The 25,291-nt window shown below is 43.7% G+C and overlaps 1 protein-coding gene and 1 long non-coding RNA gene across 3 annotated transcripts in view; one reads left to right on the top strand and one right to left on the bottom strand.

Annotated features, from left to right (window-relative positions):
• The window catches only part of DENND4C (DENN domain containing 4C), an 80,739-nt gene that overhangs the window by 43,906 nt on the left and 11,542 nt on the right, over positions 1 to 25,291 (bottom strand). The window contains exons 2-9 of the mRNA XM_083419256.1: positions 15,357 to 15,680; positions 12,111 to 12,363; positions 9,517 to 9,586; positions 6,996 to 7,165; positions 5,832 to 6,073; positions 3,441 to 3,507; positions 2,391 to 2,449; positions 1,174 to 1,318 (exon numbers count right to left, since the gene is read on the bottom strand). Of these exons, the coding sequence (XP_083275382.1) occupies positions 1,174 to 1,318; positions 2,391 to 2,449; positions 3,441 to 3,507; positions 5,832 to 6,073; positions 6,996 to 7,165; positions 9,517 to 9,586; positions 12,111 to 12,363; positions 15,357 to 15,661 (1,311 nt within the window). The 5' untranslated portion in view covers positions 15,662 to 15,680. The remainder of the gene's footprint in view (positions 1 to 1,173; positions 1,319 to 2,390; positions 2,450 to 3,440; positions 3,508 to 5,831; positions 6,074 to 6,995; positions 7,166 to 9,516; positions 9,587 to 12,110; positions 12,364 to 15,356; positions 15,681 to 25,291) is intronic.
• On the top strand, positions 3,851 to 10,522 carry LOC310668010. 2 transcript variants are annotated; one of them, XR_014506537.1, is made up of 3 exons: positions 3,851 to 4,217; positions 8,793 to 9,070; positions 10,395 to 10,522. It is a non-coding gene; the product is annotated as an uncharacterized lncRNA (long non-coding RNA). The 2 variants fall into 2 exon arrangements; XR_014506538.1 differs by having other exon boundaries at positions 3,851 to 4,242.

The following is a 25,291-nucleotide window of genomic DNA, read 5'->3' as shown; positions in this document are numbered from 1 at the left end:
TGGCCGAGAGAGCCGGCGTACAGCTTCCGGGTCATGTGGCCAGCATGACTAAGCCGCTTCTGGCGAACCAGAGCAGCACACGAAAACGCTGCTGGAGACGTACCTATTTATCTACTTGGACTTTGACGTGCTTTCGAACTGCTAGGTTGGCAGGAGCAGGGACCGAGCAACGGGAGCTCACCCCGTCATGGGGATTTGAACTGCTGACCTGATCGGCAAGTCCTAGGCTCTGTGGTTTAACCCACAGCGCCACCCGCGTCCCCACCACCTGTGGTATTCTATCACTCTAAAGACTTGTTTCAAAACAATTGCCACCAACATTTTAAAAAATGAACGAACAGCTTGCAAGAATCCGGATTATGGATTCAGGACTACCTGAGCTCTCCCAATTTTGCAATTTTGCAAATATAAAAAAGCACAATCTGCAATTGTTCAGATGCTTAAACATTCCTTAACAGCAAAAAGCTGTAAAATCACTTAAGACTACTCTAGTATAAAATTCTTCCCCTCTAGGTAACTGAAGCTGAACAATCTAATTCTCCATCTGTGCCTGAGCTGTCCCCATACAAGTAGTAAAAATTACTACTGTATAGCACTTTGCATATTTCCCCCAGAAGTAGGTTGATCTCTTCAATTGTCATGGAGAGGCAAACTAAGGCCCGGGGGCCAGATCCGGCCCAATCGCCTTCTAATTCTGGCCCGCAAATGGTCCGGGAATCAGCGTGTTTTTACATGAGTAGAATGTGTGCTTTTATTTAAAATGCATCTCTGGGGTTATTTGTGGGGCATAGAAATTCGTTCTCCCCCCCCAAAAAAAAATATAGTCTGGCCCCTCACAAGGTCTGAGGGACAGTAGACTGGCCCCCTGCTGAAAAAGTTTGCTGACCCCTGTATTAGATGGTCAGTGCTACATTAGTTCTGAAAACAGTAGAAAGGAAGAAAGGAAGGAAAAAAGAACAGAGGGCGAGAGGAGGGAGAGAGAGAGGGAGGGAGAGAGAGAGAGAGAGATTCACAAAGCTGGCTAACTTTTAAAACCTTGTACGTGTCGGCAAAATGAAACATGAAAATGTGAGGCCAGCAATAGAATAGGCTGCCTACTGAAATTAAAGGGCTGCTCCAAAGTCTGCAGAAATACTGTTATTTCAGCTTTAAAGGAAAACACGGCATACTTACAGCTGCCACTGCTTCCGCTACTCCAGTCAGCACAGCTGGTCGGAGAGAGTGCAGCAAGATCTTGCCCTCCAGCAGCACAAAGAGGAGTAAAGTGGCACAGTTTTCTGGTCCAAGATTCATGAGCAGAGTGCTGAAGTTTGCTCCACTAGAATGTGATCAGAAGATTCAGAAGCGCAACATTCGTTATTCGTCATTATAACAGCTACCAACAGAACGCATCATGCCGGACAGTGACGCAAGTCAGTTCTGTCCTTTCCCAGGGCAAGTCTCTGGCTGTGCTGTGGCAGCTCAAGTTATACCCTATGCGAGGCAAGGATGTACTGCCAGATAGACCAATTTCGCCCATCCCCACCCCAAATCATCCTGCTACACCGGACAGTGGAAGCTTTCGTTAAAAGCACAATAGGATTGTGTAGTGGAGGCTAGGGCCAGGCAATATCTGGTTTTCAACTTTGTGACATATCGCCAGCTAAACAATGTGGTACACCGCTATACCACAATATCTGAAATAAGGAGGGAGCTATGTAGGGGCATTGGCTGGCTTCACGGTTTTCCCCACATTATGATTTTTGCATAACACACAAACACACACATCACAATTTGCAATATATTGCCAGGTCAAAAATTACAAAACTGCTATCACGATATGCACTTCAAACTGGTTTGGGGCAATATATCAACCCTAGTAAGAGGCTGTCCACTGGTAAAGGGAAAACCAAAATGTTCATCAACGGAGACATTCAAAAACCGAGATACCACTGTAGTGTGGGCCACTGTTGTTTACCGTGAGGGAAGCAGGAGCGAAGCACAGCAAGGCGCTCATCTCGCTTAATTGGCCGAGGGAGCCGGCGTACAACTTTCGGGTCATGTGGCCAGCATGACTAAGCCGCTTCTGGCAAACCACAGCAATGCACAGAAACACTGTTTACCTTCCCGCCGGAGTGGTACCTATTTATCTACTTGCACTTTGACATGCTTTCAGACTGCTAGGTTGGCAGGAACCGAGCAACGGGAGCTCACCCCGTTGCGGGGATTCGAACCGCAGACCTTCTGATCGGCAAGTCCTAGGTTCTGTGGTTTAACCCACAGTGCCACCTACGTCCCATGATGCACATATAGAAAGTTAATAAATAGATAAATACGCACACACACACACACACACACACACAGTATCTTCAAACATTCCTTTGCTTTTCAGAGTTATCAACTATCATTACCTGAGTGGCAAGGGCGTAGCAACCGGTTGTGACAGTATTAACGTATCATGCGCAGAGAGCTGGAAAAACGACAAATGCACAAATATTAGTGAGCCGGCAGAAAACTCATGTAAGTGTTCTAATCAACCATGTGTGAGGCATGTGCGTCACACGGTACTGTAGGTTTGGGAAGACCCTGGGAGGCGTCCAACACACTTGCTGTGGCAGCAGGAGGAGGAGCTTAGATTGCAGAACAGAAATTCTCCTCCTTTTCCTCTCTCTCTGTGCCCTCTAAATCGATTCTGGGGTTCCCCCAACCCTCCAGAGAAGGTTGGGGAGGGTGCAGAGCAAGAATGGCGAGAAGAAAATGGGAAAGTTATGTTGTACAAATGGAAAAGGCTTGTGCTAACGGATTAAGTCTATTATATATTGATTAACTTTCGTGGATAGTTCAGTTGGTTACAGTGAGGTGCTGACAGTGACAAGGTCGTATGTTCGATCCAGTGCCGGATATAGATATAAGCTAAACAAGCTCTAGCTTAGGGTCCCACTCTCTTGGGGGCCCCCAAAAAATTTAAAGGAAAAAACCTGGCTGGACATTTCCAAAATATAAGATAAAAAACAAATAAAATAAAACCTACATACAGTTAGAGCTTAATAATTATTTCACTATTGATATACTTCTTCTTAATTGTATTTCACTATTAATATACTTCTTCTTAATTGTATTTCAGTTCAACAATTACCTTGATAAAGTACATATTTTGTTATGTGCAAATGGCTTTAGATACCTATGAGGTCCATAAATTACCATATAGCATATATTCAAAACAAAAAACAGCGACAATTTGTTGTTAACCAAGGACAGCTGGACATAGAAAGGGCCCCATTACCTTCAGGAGCTGAGGGCCTCATCAAACCTAAATCTGGCCCTGATTCAATCCCCATACCTGACAGTCCCTTCCAACTCTATGATTCTACATAAAACAAAGCAATTCAACATGGAAGTCCCACCAGCACTGCAATTGTAAGCAGCATTCCTAGGGCGCTCAATGTATTTCACTTACTTACCTGCACAAGAATTCTTGGTCTTTGGGGAGAAGGGAAAGGTATGTTCTGCATAAAGTGGGATATGTGCCTGCAAAGACAATTATAGATATTTGTCATCTCAAAACCATCAAGTCTGAATTTAAAGCACACTCACTATTTTAAAAAGGATTAAAAAAAAAAATCGAATGTAAACATGCCAAATGAATTTAGTAGCCACGTTCGTAGCACAACTGAAATTCCATACTGTTTTTAAATGATGCAAAGAGGAGCACTTATTTCTAGTTCCATTGACTTTCTGTCAACTCCATCTAGCTTTAAATTTATATTTATCTAGCACACTGTTTGTGTCTATTTTAAATAATTGCTTAGCCAAGATATTGTAGTTTCTTAAAACTATTCAGGGTATAACAGAAGCTATTCAAAGGCTGCCACGGATTTTATATTGTCACAAACTTTTATGTAACTTTTAAAATAAACTCCATTTGTTGAAAAATACTATCAGTGGTTCCGTTGTCATGCAGATATAGAAAAACATGGTTATCACCCACAAGAAAGAGGGCAGAGCCTTCCTGCATCTAAGTTCTCTCTCTCTGTTTCCAAGCCACTGCCTGCTCGGATTCTGCATCACTGAGCTCCTGATGAACTGTAACGGAAAGAAACTAATGGCATGAATGTTTTCCTTCCGTGCTGTTTCCAGATCAGGGGCTCATAAAACGGGTAAGGCAAGGCTGGGCGATGACTAGAGCACAAGGGGTGAAACATGTCCTATGAAGTTGACCAAGTGCAAGAGGAATGATGGCGAGGCTTCCATTGCACCCTCAAGGTGACACCCAATGCGGTTTGTTTGCACTGTCTGTTAACATCTCCTCCAAGGCGTGGCGTTTGGGACACTTTCAAAACCTACTGGTGGTGGCAGTTGATAAACAGATGGCAATTCTAAATTCACTGCAGCTTCCCACCTGCAACTCATATACTGCAGTTTTCCGTGTATAAGACAAGGTTTTTTTTTTTACTGTAAAATAATATTAAAAATTGGGGGTTGTCTTATACACAGATAGTGAGTGCAGAGGTGGGGAGATGGGCTACTGGTTGCAGCCGCAAGCAGGAGCTCGTCAGTGGTGATTTGGTGGGTGATTTGTGGCTGCGGCAAGGGCTGCTGTGGATTGGCTATCGATGCGGCAATTGGGCGTGCGATTGCAGGCTGCTGTTGGCAAACAGGCAGACACTCGGTGGCTTCGGTGACGCTTGCGTTTGTCGGTTGAGCGGTTGAGTTAGTGATTTTTGGCATTCTCCCCCCCCCAAAAAAAGCTAAATAACTCTGGGCCATCTCCCCCCATTTTCTTAAATTGGAGTCCCCAAAAATAGGGGTCGTCTTATACATGGGGGCGTGTTAAACACAGAAAAAAAGGTACACGTTTGTGGCACTTGTAGAACTAACAGCCAGCATTTCCAGTCCAGAGAATGAAGTACTGATATTGCCATGGCTATTATGGCAATAATAACTTAGTTGGTGACGCCAGCTTCTGGCCTGTTCTTCTGACCTTTTAACGCAAAGCTAACAGGAAATGGAAACAGCACAAGGCCACTTAGCAGCAGGTTTTGTTTCTTCCCTAACAGCACAGCAATGCACAGCGGGACACAAAAGGAGATCTCCTCCAACTCTGCTGCTTTCACTTTGAGATCTTCAAGCATGCAAGCGTATATGCACATACAAATATGCACATGCGCACACACTCTTGGAAGCAGAAAACTTCTGACATCTGAACTGGCTCCTAAAAAAGGTAAAGGCAAAGGACCCCAGACGGTTAAGTCCAGTCAAAAACGACTATGGGGTTGCGGCGTTCATCTTGGTTTCAGGCCGAGGGAACCGGCATTTGTCCACAGACAGCTTTCCGGGTCATGTGCCCAGCAGGACTAAACTGCTTCTGGCGCAACAGAACACCATGACGGAAAGCAGAGCACATGGAAACGCTGTTAACCTTCCTGCCGGAGCGGTACCTATTTATCTACTTGCCATGGCGTGGTTTCGAACCGCTAGGTTGGCAGGAGCTGGGGCAAAGCAACGGGAGCTCACCCCATCACGGGATTCGAACCACCAACCTTCCGATCGGCAAATCCAAGAGGCTCAGTGGTTTAGACCACAGCGCCACCTGCGTCCCTATAACCAGCTCCTGTTTTGTGCCATCCCTATCCTACAGAAACCTCTACTCACATGCAGCACAAGAGACAAAATAAAACCCAGATGCCTTTTCAGTGTGCAATGGTTTGGCAGTGGAAAAGCACAGCAGTAATTCACAGCATGCGCCACAGCTTAGCAATAATAATACCAGAATGAGCACCTTCGCATAACCGTCCCTCATTTTCGCAAAAGCTGTGAAAACAAGGAGCAGACTTGGAAGACTTCCTACTTACTTTTCAATGGGAAGAGGATGCGGCCCAGACACGGAAAGCTTATAAATGAACATGAGGAATTTTCGGAAGGCTTCAAAGAAAGGCCAGTGTGACAGAAGGCAGATGCACTTGTTGGAATTTATGGATTTTGAGGTAACCACTTTTCTCTCGACAGCTGTCAGGAGGCCCAGCTGCATGTGCTGCTTTTCCGACAGCAGCTCTCGCGAGTAAGGCTCGTAAAACTGGATAGCAGCACCGTACACCTATAGGAGGGGAGGGAGAGCCACATAAATAATTAGCTCCAACAACTGGAAGAGAAGGGAGTTATCTTGAATCTCTAAACATGGAAGGAAAGGGATATTCTTCTATTCGCCCACTCCCAAGATTGCTAGAATACACAATTTAGGTAAAGCATAAACAGTACTATAGGACCCCAAAGTGAAATCATCAGCTCGGGCCCATTAACATTGCGAGAAGTGAAGTTACAGGGAACCAGCAGAGGGCATTCTCAGTAGTGGCACCCGCCCTGTCAAACACTCTACCTTCAGATGTCAAGGAAATGAACAACTACAGTCATACCTCTTGTTACATTTGCTTCAGGTTAAATCTTTTCAGGTTGCATCCCGCGGTACCAGAAAGGGTTACTTCCGGGTTTCACCACTCATGCAGATGCTCAAAATGACATCATGCGCATGCGCAGAAGCGGCGAATCACAACCCGCGCACACGCAGACGCAGGTTGCGTTCTCATGTTTCGAACAGGGCTCCAGAACGGATCCCGTTCGCAACCAGAGGTACCACTGTATCTGACTTTTAGAAGACATCTGAAGGCAGCCCTGTTTAGGGAAGTTTTTTTTTAAATGTTTGATGGTTTACTGTGCTTAGTGCTTTTAATTTGTTTGAAGCTGCCCAGAGTGGCTGGAGAAACCCAGTCAGATGAGCAGCATATTATATTATTATTATTATTATTATTATTATTATTATTATTAACAACAACAACAATATCAGCATCACCATTTCCGGAGTAAAATAATATCTACCATGTATAATAAACCGGGATTCAATACGACAATTTCACAGGTCAAGGAACTATGCAGGTTTGGATTCGATATGCAAATAAGAAAGGAAAACAGAAGATTCTAACTGTGACATTTAAAAAAAGAATGCTATGGTTCTCAAGACATACCTTTTCTGCACTTGAGGCAGTCAGAACAAATGTTGAGAATACAGGCAGCGGGTATTTGGTTTGAGGGTCCCAGCATTCAATGGTGGCCCCCATTGGAAGACAGAAGAGAGGTACAGATTCTGACAAGGGGAATGACTCATAGTCATCTTCTGGGTATCTGAATATCAAGCCTTTCCAAAGGGAAAACAATGAGATACAAGCATGTTTCACGTTATCTTACTCTGTATGGAGATAACAGAATATACGTATAGAGCAACGTTAAATGGCCATGGTCATGTGTTCAAGCCTCATTCTGGGCAAAAGATTCCTGAATTGCAGGGGGTTGGAAGAGATGAGCCTCATTGTCCAACTCCACAATTCTATGATTCTCCCACATTTGAAGGACATTCATCTTAGCCAGGGATGGGGGCACAAAAATGGGACAGGGGTCCTTCTCTTTTTTGCTTCACCAACTCCAGGCAGGCTGAGGGGCAGGAGGGTCAAACCCTTTATGGGATCTACAGGGTTTGGGATCCAAAAGGTTGCAATTCTCCTGCTCCTCACCTGAAGTGCCCTATTTTGAAGCCTGGCAACGCCTACTGATGGAAGGAGAACCAACAGCTGGAGCTTATAGCCCACCTAAGCTGAAGCCTCTCCAGAGTCGAACCCACCAGTACCACCAGCGCTCTTTTCTGCCAGCAGAGAAGACACCATAAATCACCTTACCCCATCACCAGTGATCAGCACCAGGGAGTTAAGGGTTGCACTCACAAAGTAAGAAAAAACCTGGATAAGGCTGTATGGTATCAGGAGCAAAAACCCATGACTAATCCACATAACGTGATTGGAAAGCATGTTGCAAAACAAAATTCAAAACCATTATGGTGTTTTTTTAAACAACCATTTAGGCAGCCATGTATCATGAACTTCTGCTTCTAAGTGAAAATTTGGCTTTAAGCCATAAGGGAGGCTGCATAAAAGTTCCAAGCAACGATTGGATCACCTTGGATCAAATCTATATTTCCAGGTGTCATAAGAAAGCTGCAGAGATAGAGCAGGATAGTACGCACCCTGGAAATTATCTCTTTCAGCTTCTGCCTTCTGGAAGAAGGTACAGGGTTATAAAGACTAGGACTAGCAGCCTGAGAAACAGTTTCAATCCAAATACAATTTTGGTTTTAAACACAGTGTAAGGTAGTCTCTATGGGAGTATATTGTGTTTAATTATGGGATATCAGAGTTTTTAGGGGGTTAACCAGGCTGGGATAGCTGAGATAGCAGGCGTGTTGGTTTTTGAATGTCTGGTGTAGATTTTTTCAATTTCGTTGTTCTGTATGGGACAATGACAATAAAGATTATCGTATCGTATCGCTTGTGCCATTCAAAACGGTTATGTTATAAATTTGCCCCAAAGGAAAAAGCCAACACCTCTATCATCAGTGCTTTTTGCTATGGCACGCTGGAACATTAAAAAACAAGCTATTGTGTTTGCCCATTTGCCTTAAGGAGTCAGAATGGTTGCACTAGCCGAACCTCTGGAACGGATGAGCAGGGAGGAAAAAGTCCTGTTGCATCTGCTGGCTCAGTGCTAACTGACCAACGATTCCATGCCGACAGGCCCATTCACCTTACCCCATGCTTCTCATGTTGTTATTTTGTAAGGAACTCTTGGGGTAAGAGCAACATCTTGGGGCAATAAACAGAGTTTCCCCAGTTATTCCTGGCTGCTGCTCCTTCATGGAACTGTGAACACACTTCCAAGCTTCTCCATCCATAGTCCTTTCTGGCTTTACAATTTCTAACTCATTTATTTTGCAGATTCTGCAAAATTCGCTTCGGTTGAAATGAAATCCAGTGGGTCGAATAGTGTTCTGGAGAGACCCGGGTTCAAATCTTCACTCGAGGTGATGAAAGGAATAAAAGGGGGCAGGGAGCAATGAGAAACCCACGTACACTGCTCTGAGTTCAGTGGAGGAAGGATGGCAGAATACAAAGAACAATGTATAATCAAACGTCTTTATTCAATGAAGTGGATGGTGTTTAAGGTGGAGTAGTGGAAGCTCTTTGGCATCAAGAAATCCCAGCCGGCAAATTTAGTAAGCGGCAAAGTAATTTAAAGTAAATTTAAGGTAAAGGTTCCTTTGACCGTTAGGTCCAGTTGCGGACGACTCTGGGGTTGCGCACTCATCTCGCTCTATAGGCCGAAGGAACCAGCGTTTGTCCGCAGACAGCTTGCGGGTCAATGTGGCCAGCATGACTAAGGCGCTTCTGGCAAAACCAGAGCAGCTCACGGAAACGTCGTTTACCTTCCCTCCGGAGCAGTACCTATTTATCTACTTGCACGACGTGCTTTCAAACTGCTAGGTTGGCAGGAGCAGAGACCGAGCAATGGGAGCTCACCCCGTCGCATGGATTCAAACAGCTGACCTTCTGATTGTCAAGCCCTTGGCTCTGTGGTTTAGACCACAGCGCCACCTGCATCCCAAAGTAAATTTAAATCAGCGCTAATATTATCTGCAGTATATGGAAATAAATAACTTACCAGCTTTGTATGCAATGGAGTTCGAAGCTGGAACGGACTTCTTGTAACACAGGTATACACTGGAACCCCACTGCGAAGGTACCAAAAATTAGATCATCACCGAAGTCAGTGCGTGGGAGAAAGAGAAAGCACCAAACATCATAGGAGAACGGCTTGCCTTTCAAAACCCACCCAGAGCCAATTGCATACCAAACAAATTGTTCACGCCTGCACATATATCACTGGCCGGATTCTAGTGAAGTCACCAGTTGATGCTGCAGTCAGTCTTTAGATGTAAGACCATAGGGAAAAAAACCCAACCTACCAGGACAGGTGAAATAAATAAATAAATAAATAAAATAATTTTATTTATACGCTGCTCCCCCAGCCAGAGCCAGACTCAGGGCAGCTAACACCAATAAAATTCACAGTAAAAACATAATAGGGGGAAAAGAGGGGAGGGAACCCCCTAATTTAAAATACAGGTTAAAATGCAATTGAAAATGCAGCCTCATTTTAAAGTAGCTGATAAATCAAGACCATAAGGGGAGGGAAACATAAGGGTCAGACTGAGTCCAAACCAAAGGCCAGGCGGAACAGCTCTGTCTTGCAGGCCCTGCGGAAAGATGTCAAGTCCCGCAGGGAGCTAGTCTCTTGTGACAGAGCATTCCATCACGTCGGGGCCAGTGCTGAAAAGGCCCTGGCCCTAGTTGAAACCAATCTAATGAATAATAATAATATTTATACCCCGCCCATCTGGCTGGGGCGGCTTCCAACAAAAGATTAAAAGTACATTAAAACATCAGTCATTAAAAACGTCCCTAAACAGGGCTGCCTTCACTCTGCTAGCACTTTCTTTCTACACTGAGGACCATCTCTACTTTCTTTTCTTTTTTTAGGACTTCCGGTTCAGCTGCGGACTATGGCGGGCGGCGGAGACCGCTTGTCCTGAGTGGCCAGATTGCTGTGAGGGGCCAGGAAGGGAGCATGGGCAAAGCACCTTCTCCAAACAGCCTGAAAGAAAATGTTCGGGCCAGAATTTTGCTGGAAATGGAAACAGGAAGAAATGCCCACGAGAGAAGAATGGAGAATGGAATACGCAGAAATGGATAGACTAACGGGGAAAATTAGGAACCAATGAGACCAGAGATTCACCGACGAGTGGAATAAATTTACAGAGTATATCAAAAGTGTTTGTGATGAACAATTAATACTTGTTGGTTTTCAAGAAGCTCTGTGAAAAATATTGATAGAAATATTGCTTAAAAATATGATATGATTAAGAATGTTAGAGTGCAATATAAAATTGAGAAATGTGAGATGAAGAGATAGTACGGAGAATTCTCAGACATGCTGATGGAAGTCTAAAAGAATGACTAAGTGAGGATTGGATGTTTAATTTTGTATAAATTTATGTTGGCAAAATTAATTAAAAAATAATTAAAAAAAAAGAAATAAATAAAATGTTCGGGTTCCGGAAGGAGCCATCGGAGCTCCAAAATCAAGAGCAGACATACAGTGCGATCAAGACCCTCAGCAAACTGCCTCAGGAGCCGCCATTGAAACAGCAGTTCCTCCAAAAACAAAAGAAATTTGGACCAATTTGACAAGGTAAAAAAAAGAAAATTAAGAAGAATAAACTAACTGGATCCAAACCAGGGTGGTAAAGGTTTTCTTTAAAAAAAAAAAAATCTTATTAATTTTTCAAGGAGGAAAAAACTTTTCAAATATTAACATAAACCATAAGTTACTTTATCAACTGACTTTCCTGTCCTCCCCTTTCATGGTTTCCATATTCACCTTTAAATGTTGCATATTTCGCCTATGCTATTCAATACACTCAATTTACCCTATTTAGAACGGCCTCCGCTTATGAAAATAGACATGTAAAGTATCTCAGCATAGTGTTTTATCTTTTCTTGCTTCACTCCTGATCTGTATATTTGTGGTAAAAAGGGAAGGAAAGACTAGTTCTGCTCTGTCTTGTATGGTACAGTTTCAGGGACTCAGGCAAGTGCTAAAATTCAACCCCACACCAATATGTTCTAAACTGGATTCTACTGACCCTGTGCCTACACTTCAGTAGCGTTATCTGAAAAACTACTTTGAAAAGGCGTTTTACTTTCATGTATATCACCACAAACACAGCAATATATTTATTTTTAAGGCACTGGGGACTTTTGCAACTGGCTTATAACTCACAAACGAAGAACGCCAACAGTAAGATCAACTTCTTTCACTTCCACTTTAATAGCTCGGCTGTTATTCATGACAAAAGTAAAAGCTACTTTTTATCATTATAACACCAGCAGTCTTCCAAAGTTCAACTGTTCTCTCCCACCCTGTTCTTAAAAGAGAGAGAGAGAGTAGTTGGCTATCTCATAGATATGGATTCTGGCAGCAGAAGTGGAAGAAGGAAGAAATACAGGGCTGTGGAAAATGAAGTGACGCAAACTGTACTCAGAGTTAAGTAAACTAGGTAAGAGTGCAATAAATACTTTATTATTATTATTGGGGAAAAACATTTTTAGCAGAAGCAACAAGCCCCAAACGCATTTCTGCCCCCTCACCCCATTACAAAGCCAAAGTTTCAGACGACAACGTATTAATCTCACCATGCCACAATTCAAATTCTTATCGACTTTGCAGAATGTGTGAGGCGGGGTTTCTCCTTTGCTGGTTACAATGACGCAGATGTCGGTAACGGCCAAGGAGTTTTGGGGTCGCACCGGGGGAGCCCTCCGAAAGGTGATGAAGATTCGCTGGGAAGTTGCCGAACTGTTGTTGACGTTCGCGCAACGGCCGTAGGGGGTAGCCTGGATCACCTCACAGCCCGGGATCAAGCGTTCCTTCCCTTCGTATAAAACTCTGCAAGCAGGGAGGAAGAACGGAGACAGGAACGTTTCACACACGTAGTACCAAATTATTTGCCAGTGCACTATTATAGAATTATATACCCTTCTCAACAGGATCCCTTTCAAGCACAAATACAGTGGTACCTCGGGTTACAAACGCTTCAGGTTACATGCGCTTCAGGTTACAGACGCTGCTATAGTGCTTCAGGTTAAGAACTTTGCGGAGGGGCCACTAGGGGCGCATCGGAAGATGGCTGACAATAACATCTCTCCGACCCGCACAAGGTAATTAGGAGGCTGTGATGGGAGTAAATAGCCTCCCTACCCCCCAAGTTTGGGGGGGGGCTGCCCTTGCCTGCTGTGCCCTATACCACCCCCGAATTTGTGGGGGTGGTATAGGCCACGCCTCTAGCTGCAATAATTTCAAAAGAAACAATTAGGAGGAAGCGAATGCACATATTTCAAGGAAGGAGGGGGAGTAAAGACTGCTAACTGAAGAGATCTCTGAAAAACAAGACGAGTCGGAGGAACAAGAATAAATCATGAGAAGACTCACCAAGGCTCGGTATGGCAAAGGGACTGGATGGGGGAGGGGGGGAAACTTTCCTTTCTTTTCTCTATGTGATTAACCAAGAATCCCCCCCACAAGTCACAAGTCAGAAATGCCATTTTAATGACTTAAGCTGTGGATTTATGACTGTGTGGAGATAACTTTCTAACCAAAGCATGTTTTAAGAAGACCGTGGAAAGTATAAGAGCTTTGGAATGACGCAGTAAAAAATACCATCGCCATGTTGGCAAGTTCTGTTGGAGGACTTAAGTCTGGGAGGAGGATTAGAGCTGCTTTTATATTGTGGGTGAGACTCCTCAGAGGGACTTAAGAGCGACAGATCTGCGAGATGGAAAGAGCGATGTTATTTATGAAAGCGATGATATATGGAAACTATCTTGATATGAGGATTGGACGAACGGAAAAATTCACACAGGATTATAATTGGTGTTTATCATCTTAAAGAGATTATCAGAAGAGATCATAAAGAAAAAAAGAAAAAATATACGAACAGGATGAGATGTGGAAACAGCAATATAAGACTGTATAGAATTATGAACATTATTTGGACTGATTTGGACATTAACGCAGTAGCAAGATGATCGGAATCCCCCTTCGGAACTTGAAATATGGGTCCCCTCAACAAAAATTTAAAATTCGGCTTTGTAATTCGGAATTTATGTGATGTGATTTGATTTGATTTGATTGGTCGGTTAATAAAAATAATTTTTTTAAAAAAAGAACTTTACTTCACGATAAGAACAGAAATCGGGCTCCGGTGGCGCGGCAGCAGCAGCAGGCCCCATTAGCTAAAGTGGTGCTTCAAGTTAAGAACAATTTCAGGTTAAGAACGGACCCCCGGAACGAATTAAGTACTTAACCTGAGGTACCACTGTAATGATTCTCAAGGAATACCGAAAGAATTCCCATTGACTGCTGCTTTTCCATGAAGACGGTTTTGCGAAGAGCATTGTGGAAACTAGAGATGGGCGATATCTGGCTTTCAACATAGTGATAGATCACCGGCTAAGCATCGTAATTTTGGCTGCACCTGTTTTTGTGATACGTTTTTGGCTGTTTTTGGCTGCAGGAATCGAGAGACGGCTTCACGGTTTCCCCCACATTTTGTGTGTGTGTGTGCGTGCGCTCGTGTGCTATGCAAAAATCACATTATGATTTGCTATATATTGCCAGGCAAAAAAAAAAGATGAAACTGATATCACAATATGTATTTCACAGCAGGATTTGGATGATACCGTATTTTTCGCTCTATTAGATGCACCGGATGATTGAACACACCTAGTTTTTAGGGGAGGAAAACAAGAAATAAGAAAGGAATGCAAAGCATCCTGAGGTAAGAGGGAATGCTCCTCCATCTTCGCTCAGGAGGCTTTGCGGGGCTACCCCTGAAGCCAGGAGAGCAAGCGGGATCAGTGCGCACCAATCCCTCTTGCCCTCCTGGCTTCAGCAAAAGCAAGCCTACTGGCTTTCTTCCCGCAAGAGCCACACGCTCTTTAAAGGGAGCGTGGCTCTTGGGGGCTTTTCTGGGAGGTGGGGGAAGGGCAGCCCTTCTCCCTCCTCGGGAAAAGCCCCCACACGCTCCACGCGGCTCTTTAAAGCGAGCGCACACACATTTCCCCTTACTTTTTAGGAGCGGAAAAGTGCGTCTTATAGAGCAAAAAATACGGTGTATCACCCAGCCCTAGCACACATCATGACCTAACACACAACATCACCAAAGCGCAGCTTCTGATTGGCTTCCTGCAGCCAATCGGAAGCTGCAGAAGTCCCATCGGACGTTCGGGTTCCAAGGAACAGTTCATAAACTGGAACACTAAATTCTGGGTTTGCAGCGTCAAGGAGCCAAGGTATGACTGTACTTACATTCTTTCAAACATGTACAGTTTTGGATAGGACAGGCTGCCAGGAGTTCCAATCCTGAAGGTCTTTTTTTTTTTTTTTTTTAAAGGAAACCCACAATTTTATCTCCCACACTGATGCAGCTCAGCGCCTAACAGGTCCTTTTCCGAGCATACATTTCCGAGCACAATTCAAAGTGTTGGTGTTGACCTTTAAAGCCCTAAACGGCCTCGGCCCAGTAGACCTGAAGGCGCATCTCAACCCCCATCGCTCTGCCCGGACGCTGAGGTCCAGCGCTGAGGGCCTTCTGGTGGTTCCCTCATTGCGAGAGGCAAAGCTACAGGGAACCAGGCAGAGGGCCTTCTCGGTGGTGGCGCCCGCCCTGTGGAACGCCCTCCCAGCAGATGTCAAAGAGATAAACAACTACTTGACATTCAGAAGGCAGTCCTGTTCAGGGAAGTTTTTAATGACATCTTAGTGTATTTTTTGTCTTTGTGGAAGCCGCCCAGAGTGGCTGGGGAAACCCAGCCAGATGGGCGGGGTACAAATAATAAATTATTATTATTATTTTCTGTTTTCACCGCAACACTGCTCACCCGATGTCTGTAAGAGGCGGCTTGTCCCTGCTTCTCTTGTAACACAGAAAGAGCTCCGGACTTTTGAGACTCCCATAGTTCAGGTTGGCCTGAAGTGCTGTGGGGGTTGCTTCGACACAGGTGTATCCCTCTGGAACGGTTTCTCCCGCTGACTTGATGATGATAGCAAGATCTGTGATGGGAGCTTTGGGGCCAACCGACTTTGTTTCAGAGCGATTTACTTCTTGGTCCAGAAGCGTTGACGTATCTGTGAGTCCAGCCACTACAAAATAGTCCACCACTCTTGGGCCTTTATCCTCTATCATAATTGTGCTGGGGAAATTCCTGCAAAAGATGAATGGAAATCAGGTTAAGAACCATCTTTTTTATAAAAAAAAACCACAACAAAAATGTGATAATTATTCCAGGCGCACATGATTCTGAATGAAGATGGTAGGTCTATTCTAATTGCATAGGTAAGAGAATAACAGGAGAGTCATTTATTACATGAATCAACCCTTAAGGCGTGTTCACCATCCCAAAAGAACCTAGAGCATGGGTTGGCAAACTAAGGCCCGGGGGCCGGATCCGGCCCAATCGCCTTCTAAATCCGGCCCGCAGACAGTCCGGAAATCAGCGTGTTTTTACATGAATAGAATGTGTCCTTTTATTTAATATGCAGCTCTGGGTTATTTGTGGTGCATAGGAATTTGTTCTCCCCCCCCCCCTCAAAAATATAGTGTGCCCCCCCCACAAGTTCTGAGGGACAGTGGACCAGCCCTCTGCTGAAAAATTTTGCTGACCCCTGACCTAGATGATGTCGATGGTGAGATTTCTGTCAGCAAGGGTGCCGGAATTCTGTCTCTTTTAATTTTATTCCACCCCCCCCAAAAAAAAATTCCATATTATAAAAGCATGCATTCTCATCTCTTTTGGTCAGCAAAAAAAAAAAGTGGGGGGAGGAGAAAGAGAAGAATCAACCTGAACTTATACATTAAGCTGAGTTGCATTAATTCAGATCATTGGTCCATCTAGCTTAGAATCGAGATCACAGGCAAATATTTGCTTGGGGGTTGAACAACGGAGGAAAGGGTTAAGAAACCTTTTGTGCTCTGACACCTGAGGTTTCTTAACCCTTTCCACTGTTGTCAAAAAAGGTTACTTATTTGTGCCATAACTGCGGCCCATGTATTGTTAAGCCCAAAAATGGAAAATGAGCAAGGACCGAACCAAAGAGGAATGGCAACAAACTGATGGAATATGCGCAGCTTGTGGATCTAATTTATAGAATAAGTAGAACATTCTTTTAAAGGAGATTGGGAAATGTTTATTGAATATATGGGGGGAAATTGTGTACACTTGAAAACGTTGGCAGCATTAAGATAAATCCAATGGTGTAAATAAGTTTTGATGGAAGTAATAATGGAATAGTGAATGGTTTAGTTTATATAAAATATGAAGGGATTTATGCTACGCAAAATGAACCAAGGAAAGAGAAGAAGGGAAGTCATTAATATTTTAAGGTTGTTTAAATTAATATTCTAAATTGTAAAAAGAAAAATTGTGTGTGTGTGTGTGTGTGTGTAGAAAGAAACCTTTTGTGCCCCTTCTAACCCTTCAAATTGCAGCAGCGCTTGTTTTAAAACCACATTAAAAATATTCACAATAATTTATGTAATTTGTTCCTCTGGCCTGAAACCAGAAGTCTCTTAACCGATTTGCGGTTAACCGCTTTGCCCTGTCCAACCATCCCCAAAACTGCTATGCTGCACAGAGGCTACTGTCAACTTTTAAACATGAATGAATCTGGAATTATTCTATTCCTTGTAGATTTATCCATGGTGTCTCACAAAGGAGTCATCTGAAACTCTCAGAAATAAGTCTTCCCTAAAATCTACCATTCCCCCCGCTGCTCTTCTTCGTGATCTCCACCTCTAATCTCTAAACCCCCTGTAATACTGCAAGTTATCAGATTGATGCTAGAGGCTCTTATGTAGCTCTTGTCCAAATCTATGACTGCTAATGCAAGAAGGGACTCGTCTGAACCATGATTTAGAAGAGCAAGCATCACATCAAATAAAGGAACTGTTAATGCAAGCAGCATGTGTTCTAGGAAAGCCCTGATCTATAGGTAATGTAAAGGTAAAGGACCCCTGGTAGGTTAAGTCCAGTCAAAGGTGGCTATGGGGTTGCGGCACTCATCTCGCTTTCAGGCCAAGGGATCCGGTGTTTGTTCGCAGACAGCTTTCCGGGTCATGTGGCCAACAGGACTAAACCACTTCTGGCGCAACGGGACACCGTGACGGAAACCAGAGCACATGGAAACGCCGTTTACCTTCCCACAGTATCAGTACCTATTTATGTACTTGCGCTGGTGTGCTTTTGAACTGCTAGGTTGGCAGGAGCTGGAACAGAGCAATGGGAGCTCACCCTGTCGCACGGGTTCGAACCGCCAACCTTCCTATCAGCAACCCCAAGAGGCTCTGGGGTTTAGACTACAGCACCACCCGTGTCCCTATTCCTGATATACAGACTGGGTTGTCACTGGCTTATTGCTCTCTTTCAAAACACTACAACCAGGGGACACCAAAGACCCAGCAGGTTATAAAACTGAAGATTCCCTCCCACATTCAAACATACAACTGACTGTCAAGTTTTGTGAAGAAGAAGATGAGTTTGGATTTGATATCCCGCTTTATCACTACCTGAAGGAGTCTCAAGGCAGCTAACATTCTCCTTTCCCTTCCTCCCCCACAACAAACACTCTGTGAGGTAAGTGAGGCTGAGAGACTTCAGAGAAGTGTGACTAGCCCAAGGTCACCCAGCAGCTGCATGTGGAGGAGCGGGGAAGCAAACCCGGTTCACCAGATTACGAGTCCACCACTCTTAACCACAACACCACACTGACTCCAGTGTGACATCAAAAGCAGCGACTTTTCTCTCAATTTATTCATCAAAAACTCCAGTAGGTTCAATTTATTCACCAAAAACTCCAGTAGGTTCAATTTATTCACCAAAAACTCCAATAGGTTCAAAGCACTGGTAGAATTAACCCATCAAGCATCGTGCCAACATCTAGCAAGAGATAATTAAAACATTTCCCTGCCTTATTTTTAGCACCCCTTTCTTCTGAAGACGTGAAAGAGCACCCATTCAGGTCTTTCTGCTTCTGCTGAGGCGGCCTCAACAGACATACCAAGGGTTATTTGGGCGGCAGCAGGGGGCAAGTCCGTTCCTGCTTAACAGGAAAGATCTCCCTTAGCAGTTAATGCTCCTGAATTCTTGATAGAAAAGACATCATTCTTCTTTCACACAAAGCCACAGCCCAAGCCCTTCTATGGGATGCTCCCCAGTTGACTCCTCTATGTGTAACTGAAACATATGCGTGTGTATGTGTGTGTAAGGTATTTTATTTACACACAAACAAACCTCTCAGTGAACAGGGCACACAGATAAGGAAGATTCATGCAACTGCGGTTGCAATATTTACAGATATATCATAACTAAATGGGCAAGTACCATAGAGACACAGAGGCCTACAAATGGGAACAAGCATTCATCAGATTATAACAAACAAGCCACTCCAGCTTCAAACTGTGTAAAATTGTCCTTTAATAACTGTTGTTGTCGTTTAGTCGTGTCCGACTCTTCGTGACCCCCTGGACCAGAGCACACCAGGCACTCCTGTCTTCCACTGCCTCCCCCAGTTTTGTCAAACTCTTGTTCGTAGCTTCGAGAACACTGTCCCACCATCTTGTCCTCTGTCATCCCCTTCTCCTTGTGCCCTCCATCTTTCCCAACATCAGGGTCTTTTCCAGGGAGTCTTCTCTTCTCATGAGGTGGCCAAAGTATTGGAACCTAAGCTTCAGGATCTGTCCTTCCAGTGAGCACTCAGGGCTGATTTCCTTCATAATGGATGGATTTGATCTTCTTGAGGTCCATGGGACTCTCAAAAGTCTCCTCCAGCACCATAATCCAAAAGCATCAATAATTACTAACGTGTTTAATATAATTCATATATACATACATACATATATACATACATACATACGAAAGCAAATACATACATATATATATACATATATATTTGGAAATATCCATTACTGCACATTCCTTAAATCCTATAAGAGACACATTTTTAACAATTGGCATTATGTTCTTAATTATGCCACAGAACTTGGCTTCCAAATATTTCAAGTTATCATAATTCAGTATGCAACAAAACTGCTAGCATTAAGCAACTGGTTGGACTTGTCTAGAGCAGCAGACTCCAGTCAATATGGAAATTCTTCAAGAAATGATACAATCCTCCTTCTCTACCCTCACGGCAGAAGGGTCTAATTCTTCCCCTCCCCACGTTCCCCTCTTGCTCCATACATGAGAACAGAGCTGACATTTATTAAGGACTGGAAATTTCTTATGGGCTTTTTGCGTGAGAGAGAAAATGAACTTGTAATATCTGGATTTGAAGACTGTCAAAATACTGGTTTCTAGAAGACGGAATGGTTGGATCTTAAGGAATGAATATGATATGTAGCTACAGGACAGAGAACAGGAAGTCCTTTTATTTTATTTCTTCTTTTTCTTTATTTCCCCCAACCCTTTCTTTTCCTCTTCTCTCGGTTTCTCTTTCTTTAGCTTTCTCCTTTCCTTGTCTTCCTCCTGATCTTGTTCTCTTTTAGACTAAGTAGCTGTTTTGTCTCAGTATATTACAAAAGGATACTTTGTAATGGGCATTTTTTTGCGGGGGGATACAGTCGTACCTCAGAAGTTGAACAGAATCCGTTCCGGAAGTTTGTTCAACTTCCGAAACGTTCAGCTTCCAAAGCGTGGCTTCCGATTGGCTGCAGGAAGTTCCTGCAGCCAATCGGAAGCCGCGGAAGCCCCGTCGGACGTTCAGCTTCTGAAAGAACGTTAAAAAACCAGAACCATCACTTCTGGTTTTCGATCGTTTGGGACCCAAAACGTTCGACTCCTGAGGCGTTGGGAGCCAAGGTATGACTATACCTGCGTAGCCTCACAGCAGAGCACAAGCAAATTTAGTCCAAGGAAGTTACAATAACAACGAAGATAACAGTAATAGTTATTAACATAAGTGGACTAATTCACCAAAATGTTTATTTTAGAGGACGTTATCAGGAAAACACATACATAACAAACAAACGAAATCTTCCTTCAATATAGAGGAGCAGTGGGAAAGGCCACAGTAACACAAGAAATGGTTTATTTTAAAAATTAATTCCAACTTACACCAGCAGTATCCTATTTCACTACTTGCTAAGTGTTCGTAACACCGACTTTCACAGCTAACAATGACTTTCACAGCTGTCAAATGGAACGTATCTGATTCCACGGTGTCAAGCGGAAATTGAAGGAAAGGGCGATATTATCCCTAGGAAATGGGGAAAGTGACTACACCGAGTATTCGTTGGAACAGCTGGTAAATATCCTAACAAGAACGACAATACTCATTAGCATTTACTTTTTAATTGCAAACTTGACAGAGGTGAATTATCACTTCTTAAATTTAAGGTGTGATGATTCACCTCAATCAGTTTTTTTTGTTTTTAATTCATCTTCCCCATAGACTCTGCTGTACGCAAACTCCACTGACTCGTCAGACAGGTTTCAGCAGAAAACCTTGGCACTAAGACTTTATAAGTCAGCATTTTTAAAAAAAATCAGTTCCTTTCCGGCTTTTTCATTAAATGATCTAACCTCTATTGCAACCAAAACGTTCCAATAGCGAAGGGCAACAAAGGGGAGAAACCTGAGACAGATCTACAAATTATCCTTCCCTGCAGTTCCAATATTTACAAATACAACACTTCCTGGGTGGAAAAATGGCAGTCTCACATGCATCCTTAGGAAATTAATAATGTGGCGGAAATTGAAAAAAAGGAAACCTAAAGCGTTGTTAGTGAGGTTTTATGGCCTCACACACAGCTTTGGTAAAAACAACCACAAATTATAGGGCCCTCCAGGAAAGGGATCTTGGATCTTAATTAGTGAAGAAAAATGGCTAAATATGTCGTCTATAATTGACGGCTTCTGCCAATTAGTGAGATGCAGTGTTAACTGTTCGTTTCCCCCTCCCCAATGGCATTTAACTAGATGTTTGTAGTAACCAGCAATGTCTTCTGTTTACGTCGTATGAGATACCCCCCTCCTCCCCCCAGGCACCTCCCACACCCCACAAAATAGCCCCTGAAGCTGGGAGAACCCCCTGAGCGGTGTGTGCAGGGGGGAGGAGGGGTCATTCCATCCAGTAATCTGAAATCCTTGCCCTGACGGAATGGTTGGAAGCGCACAACATTGACTTCCTCCCCAAATCACGTGCATCCATTAAGGCAGCCTTTTTCTCCAAAGAAGACGTGGTTCGCCCCCTTCCTCAGTTAATCCCTACAGAAACCCTGTGAGGTAGGCGGAGAGGCTGTGATTGACTCCAAGGTCCCCCACTGGGCTGAGATCCAGCGCCAAGGGCCTTCTGGCAGTTCCCTCATTGTGAGAAGCCAAGCTACAGGGAACCAGAGGGCCTTCTCGGTAGTGGCACCCGCCCTGTGGAACACCCTCCCATCAGATGTCAAAGAGATAAACAACTACCTGACATTCAAAGTCATCTGAAGGCAGCCCTGTTCAGGGAAGTTTTTAATGTGTGACATCTTAGTGTATTTTTGGTCTTTGTGGAAGCCGCCCAGAGTGGCCGGGGAAACCCAGCCAGATGGGCGGGGTACAAATAATAAATTATTATTATTATTATTCTTAGGCAGAGTGGGGATTAGAATCTTGATCTCCCAGGTGCTAGTCTGACACTCTAACCATTATACTACCCTGCCTCCCTAGAGTACTTCTGCTATGGGGCAACTATATCAAATTCCCCAGGTACCAGGCACGTTTCACTACTGGCACAGGTCCAACGGAGACTACGTGAAGATTATGGCATTTATGTTTACTCTTTAAATTCTTTATTCCAGTTTGTCTGTTTTATTGGATAATAGTTGTATTCGAATGGTTTATATGGGCTTTTAAATTGTTTTAAACCAGGCTTCCTCAACCTCGGCCCTCCAGATGTTTTGAGACTACAATTCCCATCATCCCTGACCACTGGTCCTGCTAGCTAGAGGTCATGGGAGTTGTAGGCCAAAAACATCTGGAGGGCCGAGGTTGAGGAAGCCTGTTTTAAACCACTTAACCATTTAAGATCATAGGGTGACAAATAACTAAGTTTGGAATGTCACTGTGCAACTATAGCAGGCAAAAAGCAGGCTAGGAATGCCAAGAGCCGCAGAAACTGCTACACGTGCAGAGTGACACATTCTTTCTAAAATGTTTTTCTTTCCTAGGAAAAAACCCCTTAAAACAAGGTCTACAGAACTTACTATTATTTAGTATACATCTCTAGTACTCTTCAGTTAAAAGCAACAACTCAGGGAAGTTTACAAAAGTGAAGCACAACAATTCAAAACACCCGATCCATTACTTTACATTTCTGTAAGCCAATACACCACATTTTCAATGCTGAGGTTGCAGTTCCATAGCTGCTTGCCTGAGTGTAAGACCCATTTAATACAGTGGAACTTATCTCTGAGTAGACATAAGGAATGGTTTCTAAGTCAATCAAAACACCTGCACATCAAGGGTGTGCGTGCCCGCGCACACACATACACACACACACACTTATTAATAGATTTATAATCTCACAGATAAAATTCATGGAAAATAAAAATGACTTAGACCTTTGGAATTTGGGTGCAAGACCGTAAGGAGTAAAGCAAGATGGGAGAATGGAAATCAAACTTGCTTGTGTCCATAGTGAGAATTCCCGAACGTAAAAATGTGTATTTTTTTAGTTCTTTGAACCGCACCTCGCAAATTTACTTCTCTCCCCCCGCCCCCATCCATAAATGGCAGTTGTGGGAACCAGTTTCATTTTTACTTGAAGTTAGTCTCATGTTTATAAAATGTTTATAACGTGAGTCAGGTTGGTTTCCACTGAATCATCACATCAAAATCTTCAAGCAAAGCAAAAAAGGAAAAGGGGGAAAAAATCAGTGCAAAGAAAAATGCCAGCAAGCATTCATCTCTCTACCATCATGCCACAATATATGTAGCCACGACAGCTGTATGCAGCTTCCAGAACTCAGAATCCACATCCCCATATTGCCCAAGCAGTCCTAAAATGCAGTTTCCATTTGATATATTAGCCAGCTTTCAAATTAAAATATTTTCCAAAAGATGGTATACAATAGCTGATATAATCAGTTAAAAGGAATGTGGGTGGCACTGTGGTCTAAACCACTGAGCCTTGGGGCTTGCTGATCGGAAGGTTGGCATTTCGAATCTGCACGACAGGGTGAGCTCCCATTGCTTCTGCCAGCCTAGCAGTTTGAAAGCATACCAGCTAGAGTAGATAAATAGGTACCGCTGCGGCGGGAAGGTAAATGGCGTTTCCATGCGCTCTGGTTTCCGTCATGGTGTCCCATTGTGCCAGAAGCAATTTAGTCCTGCTGGCCACATGACCCGGAAAGCTGTCTGTGGACAAACGCCGGCTTCCTCAGCCTGAAAGCAAGATGAGCGCCGCAACCTCATAGTCACCTTTGACTGGACTTAACAGTCCGGGGTCCTTTACCTTTACCTTTCTACCTATAGTCAGCTAAAGGTAATCTCCAAAGTCAAAACCTATTTGGACCATTTCCCCCATCTAGCAATAGTACATTTTCAACTCCATCGAACCAGGCAGTATATTTAAACCACATGGGTGGTTATTTTTCTATTACACATTCTGTTACCAAGCCAGGAGGAGGAAAACTAACAAGGTACCAGGCTCACTTCTGCATATTAGACTCCTGCACAGAAAAGATCAATGGTTTGCAGCAAGCCTTTCCCATTTTGCTGGGCTGTTCACAACCACGGCAAAAGAAATCTTACAACGCCAAGCCTTTCCTACCCTCACTATTACTAGTGTGTTTCAAAACGATGTTATGTTGAGCAAACCATTTGCTGTTTGCGAGTAGGAGTGCGCAAACACTATTGTTCCCATTTAAAGTCATCAAACTTGATATACTTGTGAAGCAAGATGAGCAGTGTTCGAAATCAGCCAGGTGCCAGGTGCATTTTGCACCTGGCCATCAGCCACTGTGACCAAGAGAAGATGCCTGGATGCTAGGATGGTGCCTGACGTCTCCACCATCTGGGGGTGCATGCCTGGCAATCCTTGGATCTTGACTGCTTTCACACACTTAATACCCCACCCTGTATAATTCTGTTATATTTTATCTGCACAATCAGAACGAATTTCAGGAACCAAAACGCTTTTTCTGTGAAGCCTGAGCAGGAGCTGAAAACAACGTTGTAGTTCATTGTTGTCGCTTGTCGTCACTTACCCCACCCCGATGCCCTGCTCGAAGTTGCGGAGAATATTATCGCTACAAATGGTCTGTGTCACCATTACAAATAAGAAGTTGGATTAGGCCAATATACAGTGGTACCTCGGGTTACATACGCTTCAGGTTACAGATGCTGCTAACCCAGAAATAGTGCTTCAGGTTAAGAACTTTGCTTCAGCATGAGAACAGAAAACGTGCTCCGGTGGCGCGGCAGCAGCAGGAGGCCCCATTAGCTAAAGTGGTGCTTCAGGTTAAGAACAGTTTCAGGTTAAGTACAAACCTCCGGAACGAATTAAGTACTTAACCCAAGGTACCACTGTATATGTGAACTGTCCCTGAATCGAGTGACTTTTCTTCTTTTAAGTTCTCAAAGCTCTTAACCTAGCTCAAGGTTGTCCTCTGAACTAGCCAGATGTCTAACTGAGAATCAATCCAAGTCAGTCCATCATTTGAAAAATAAGACACTGGAGCAGTCTTGCGCCAAAATGGCAACTAGGTGTTCCATTTCGGCGACTGTAACCTTGATTTAAGGAACCATTTGGCACCTAGCTTATATACCTGAGTTTCTAA

This window comes from Podarcis tiliguerta, assembly GCF_965153285.1.
Source record: "Podarcis tiliguerta genome assembly, chromosome: 17".
Lineage (NCBI taxonomy): Eukaryota > Metazoa > Chordata > Lepidosauria > Squamata > Lacertidae > Podarcis > Podarcis tiliguerta.
The sequence above is the reverse complement of the archived record's forward strand: the minus strand, read 5'-3'. Positions and strand labels throughout refer to the sequence as shown.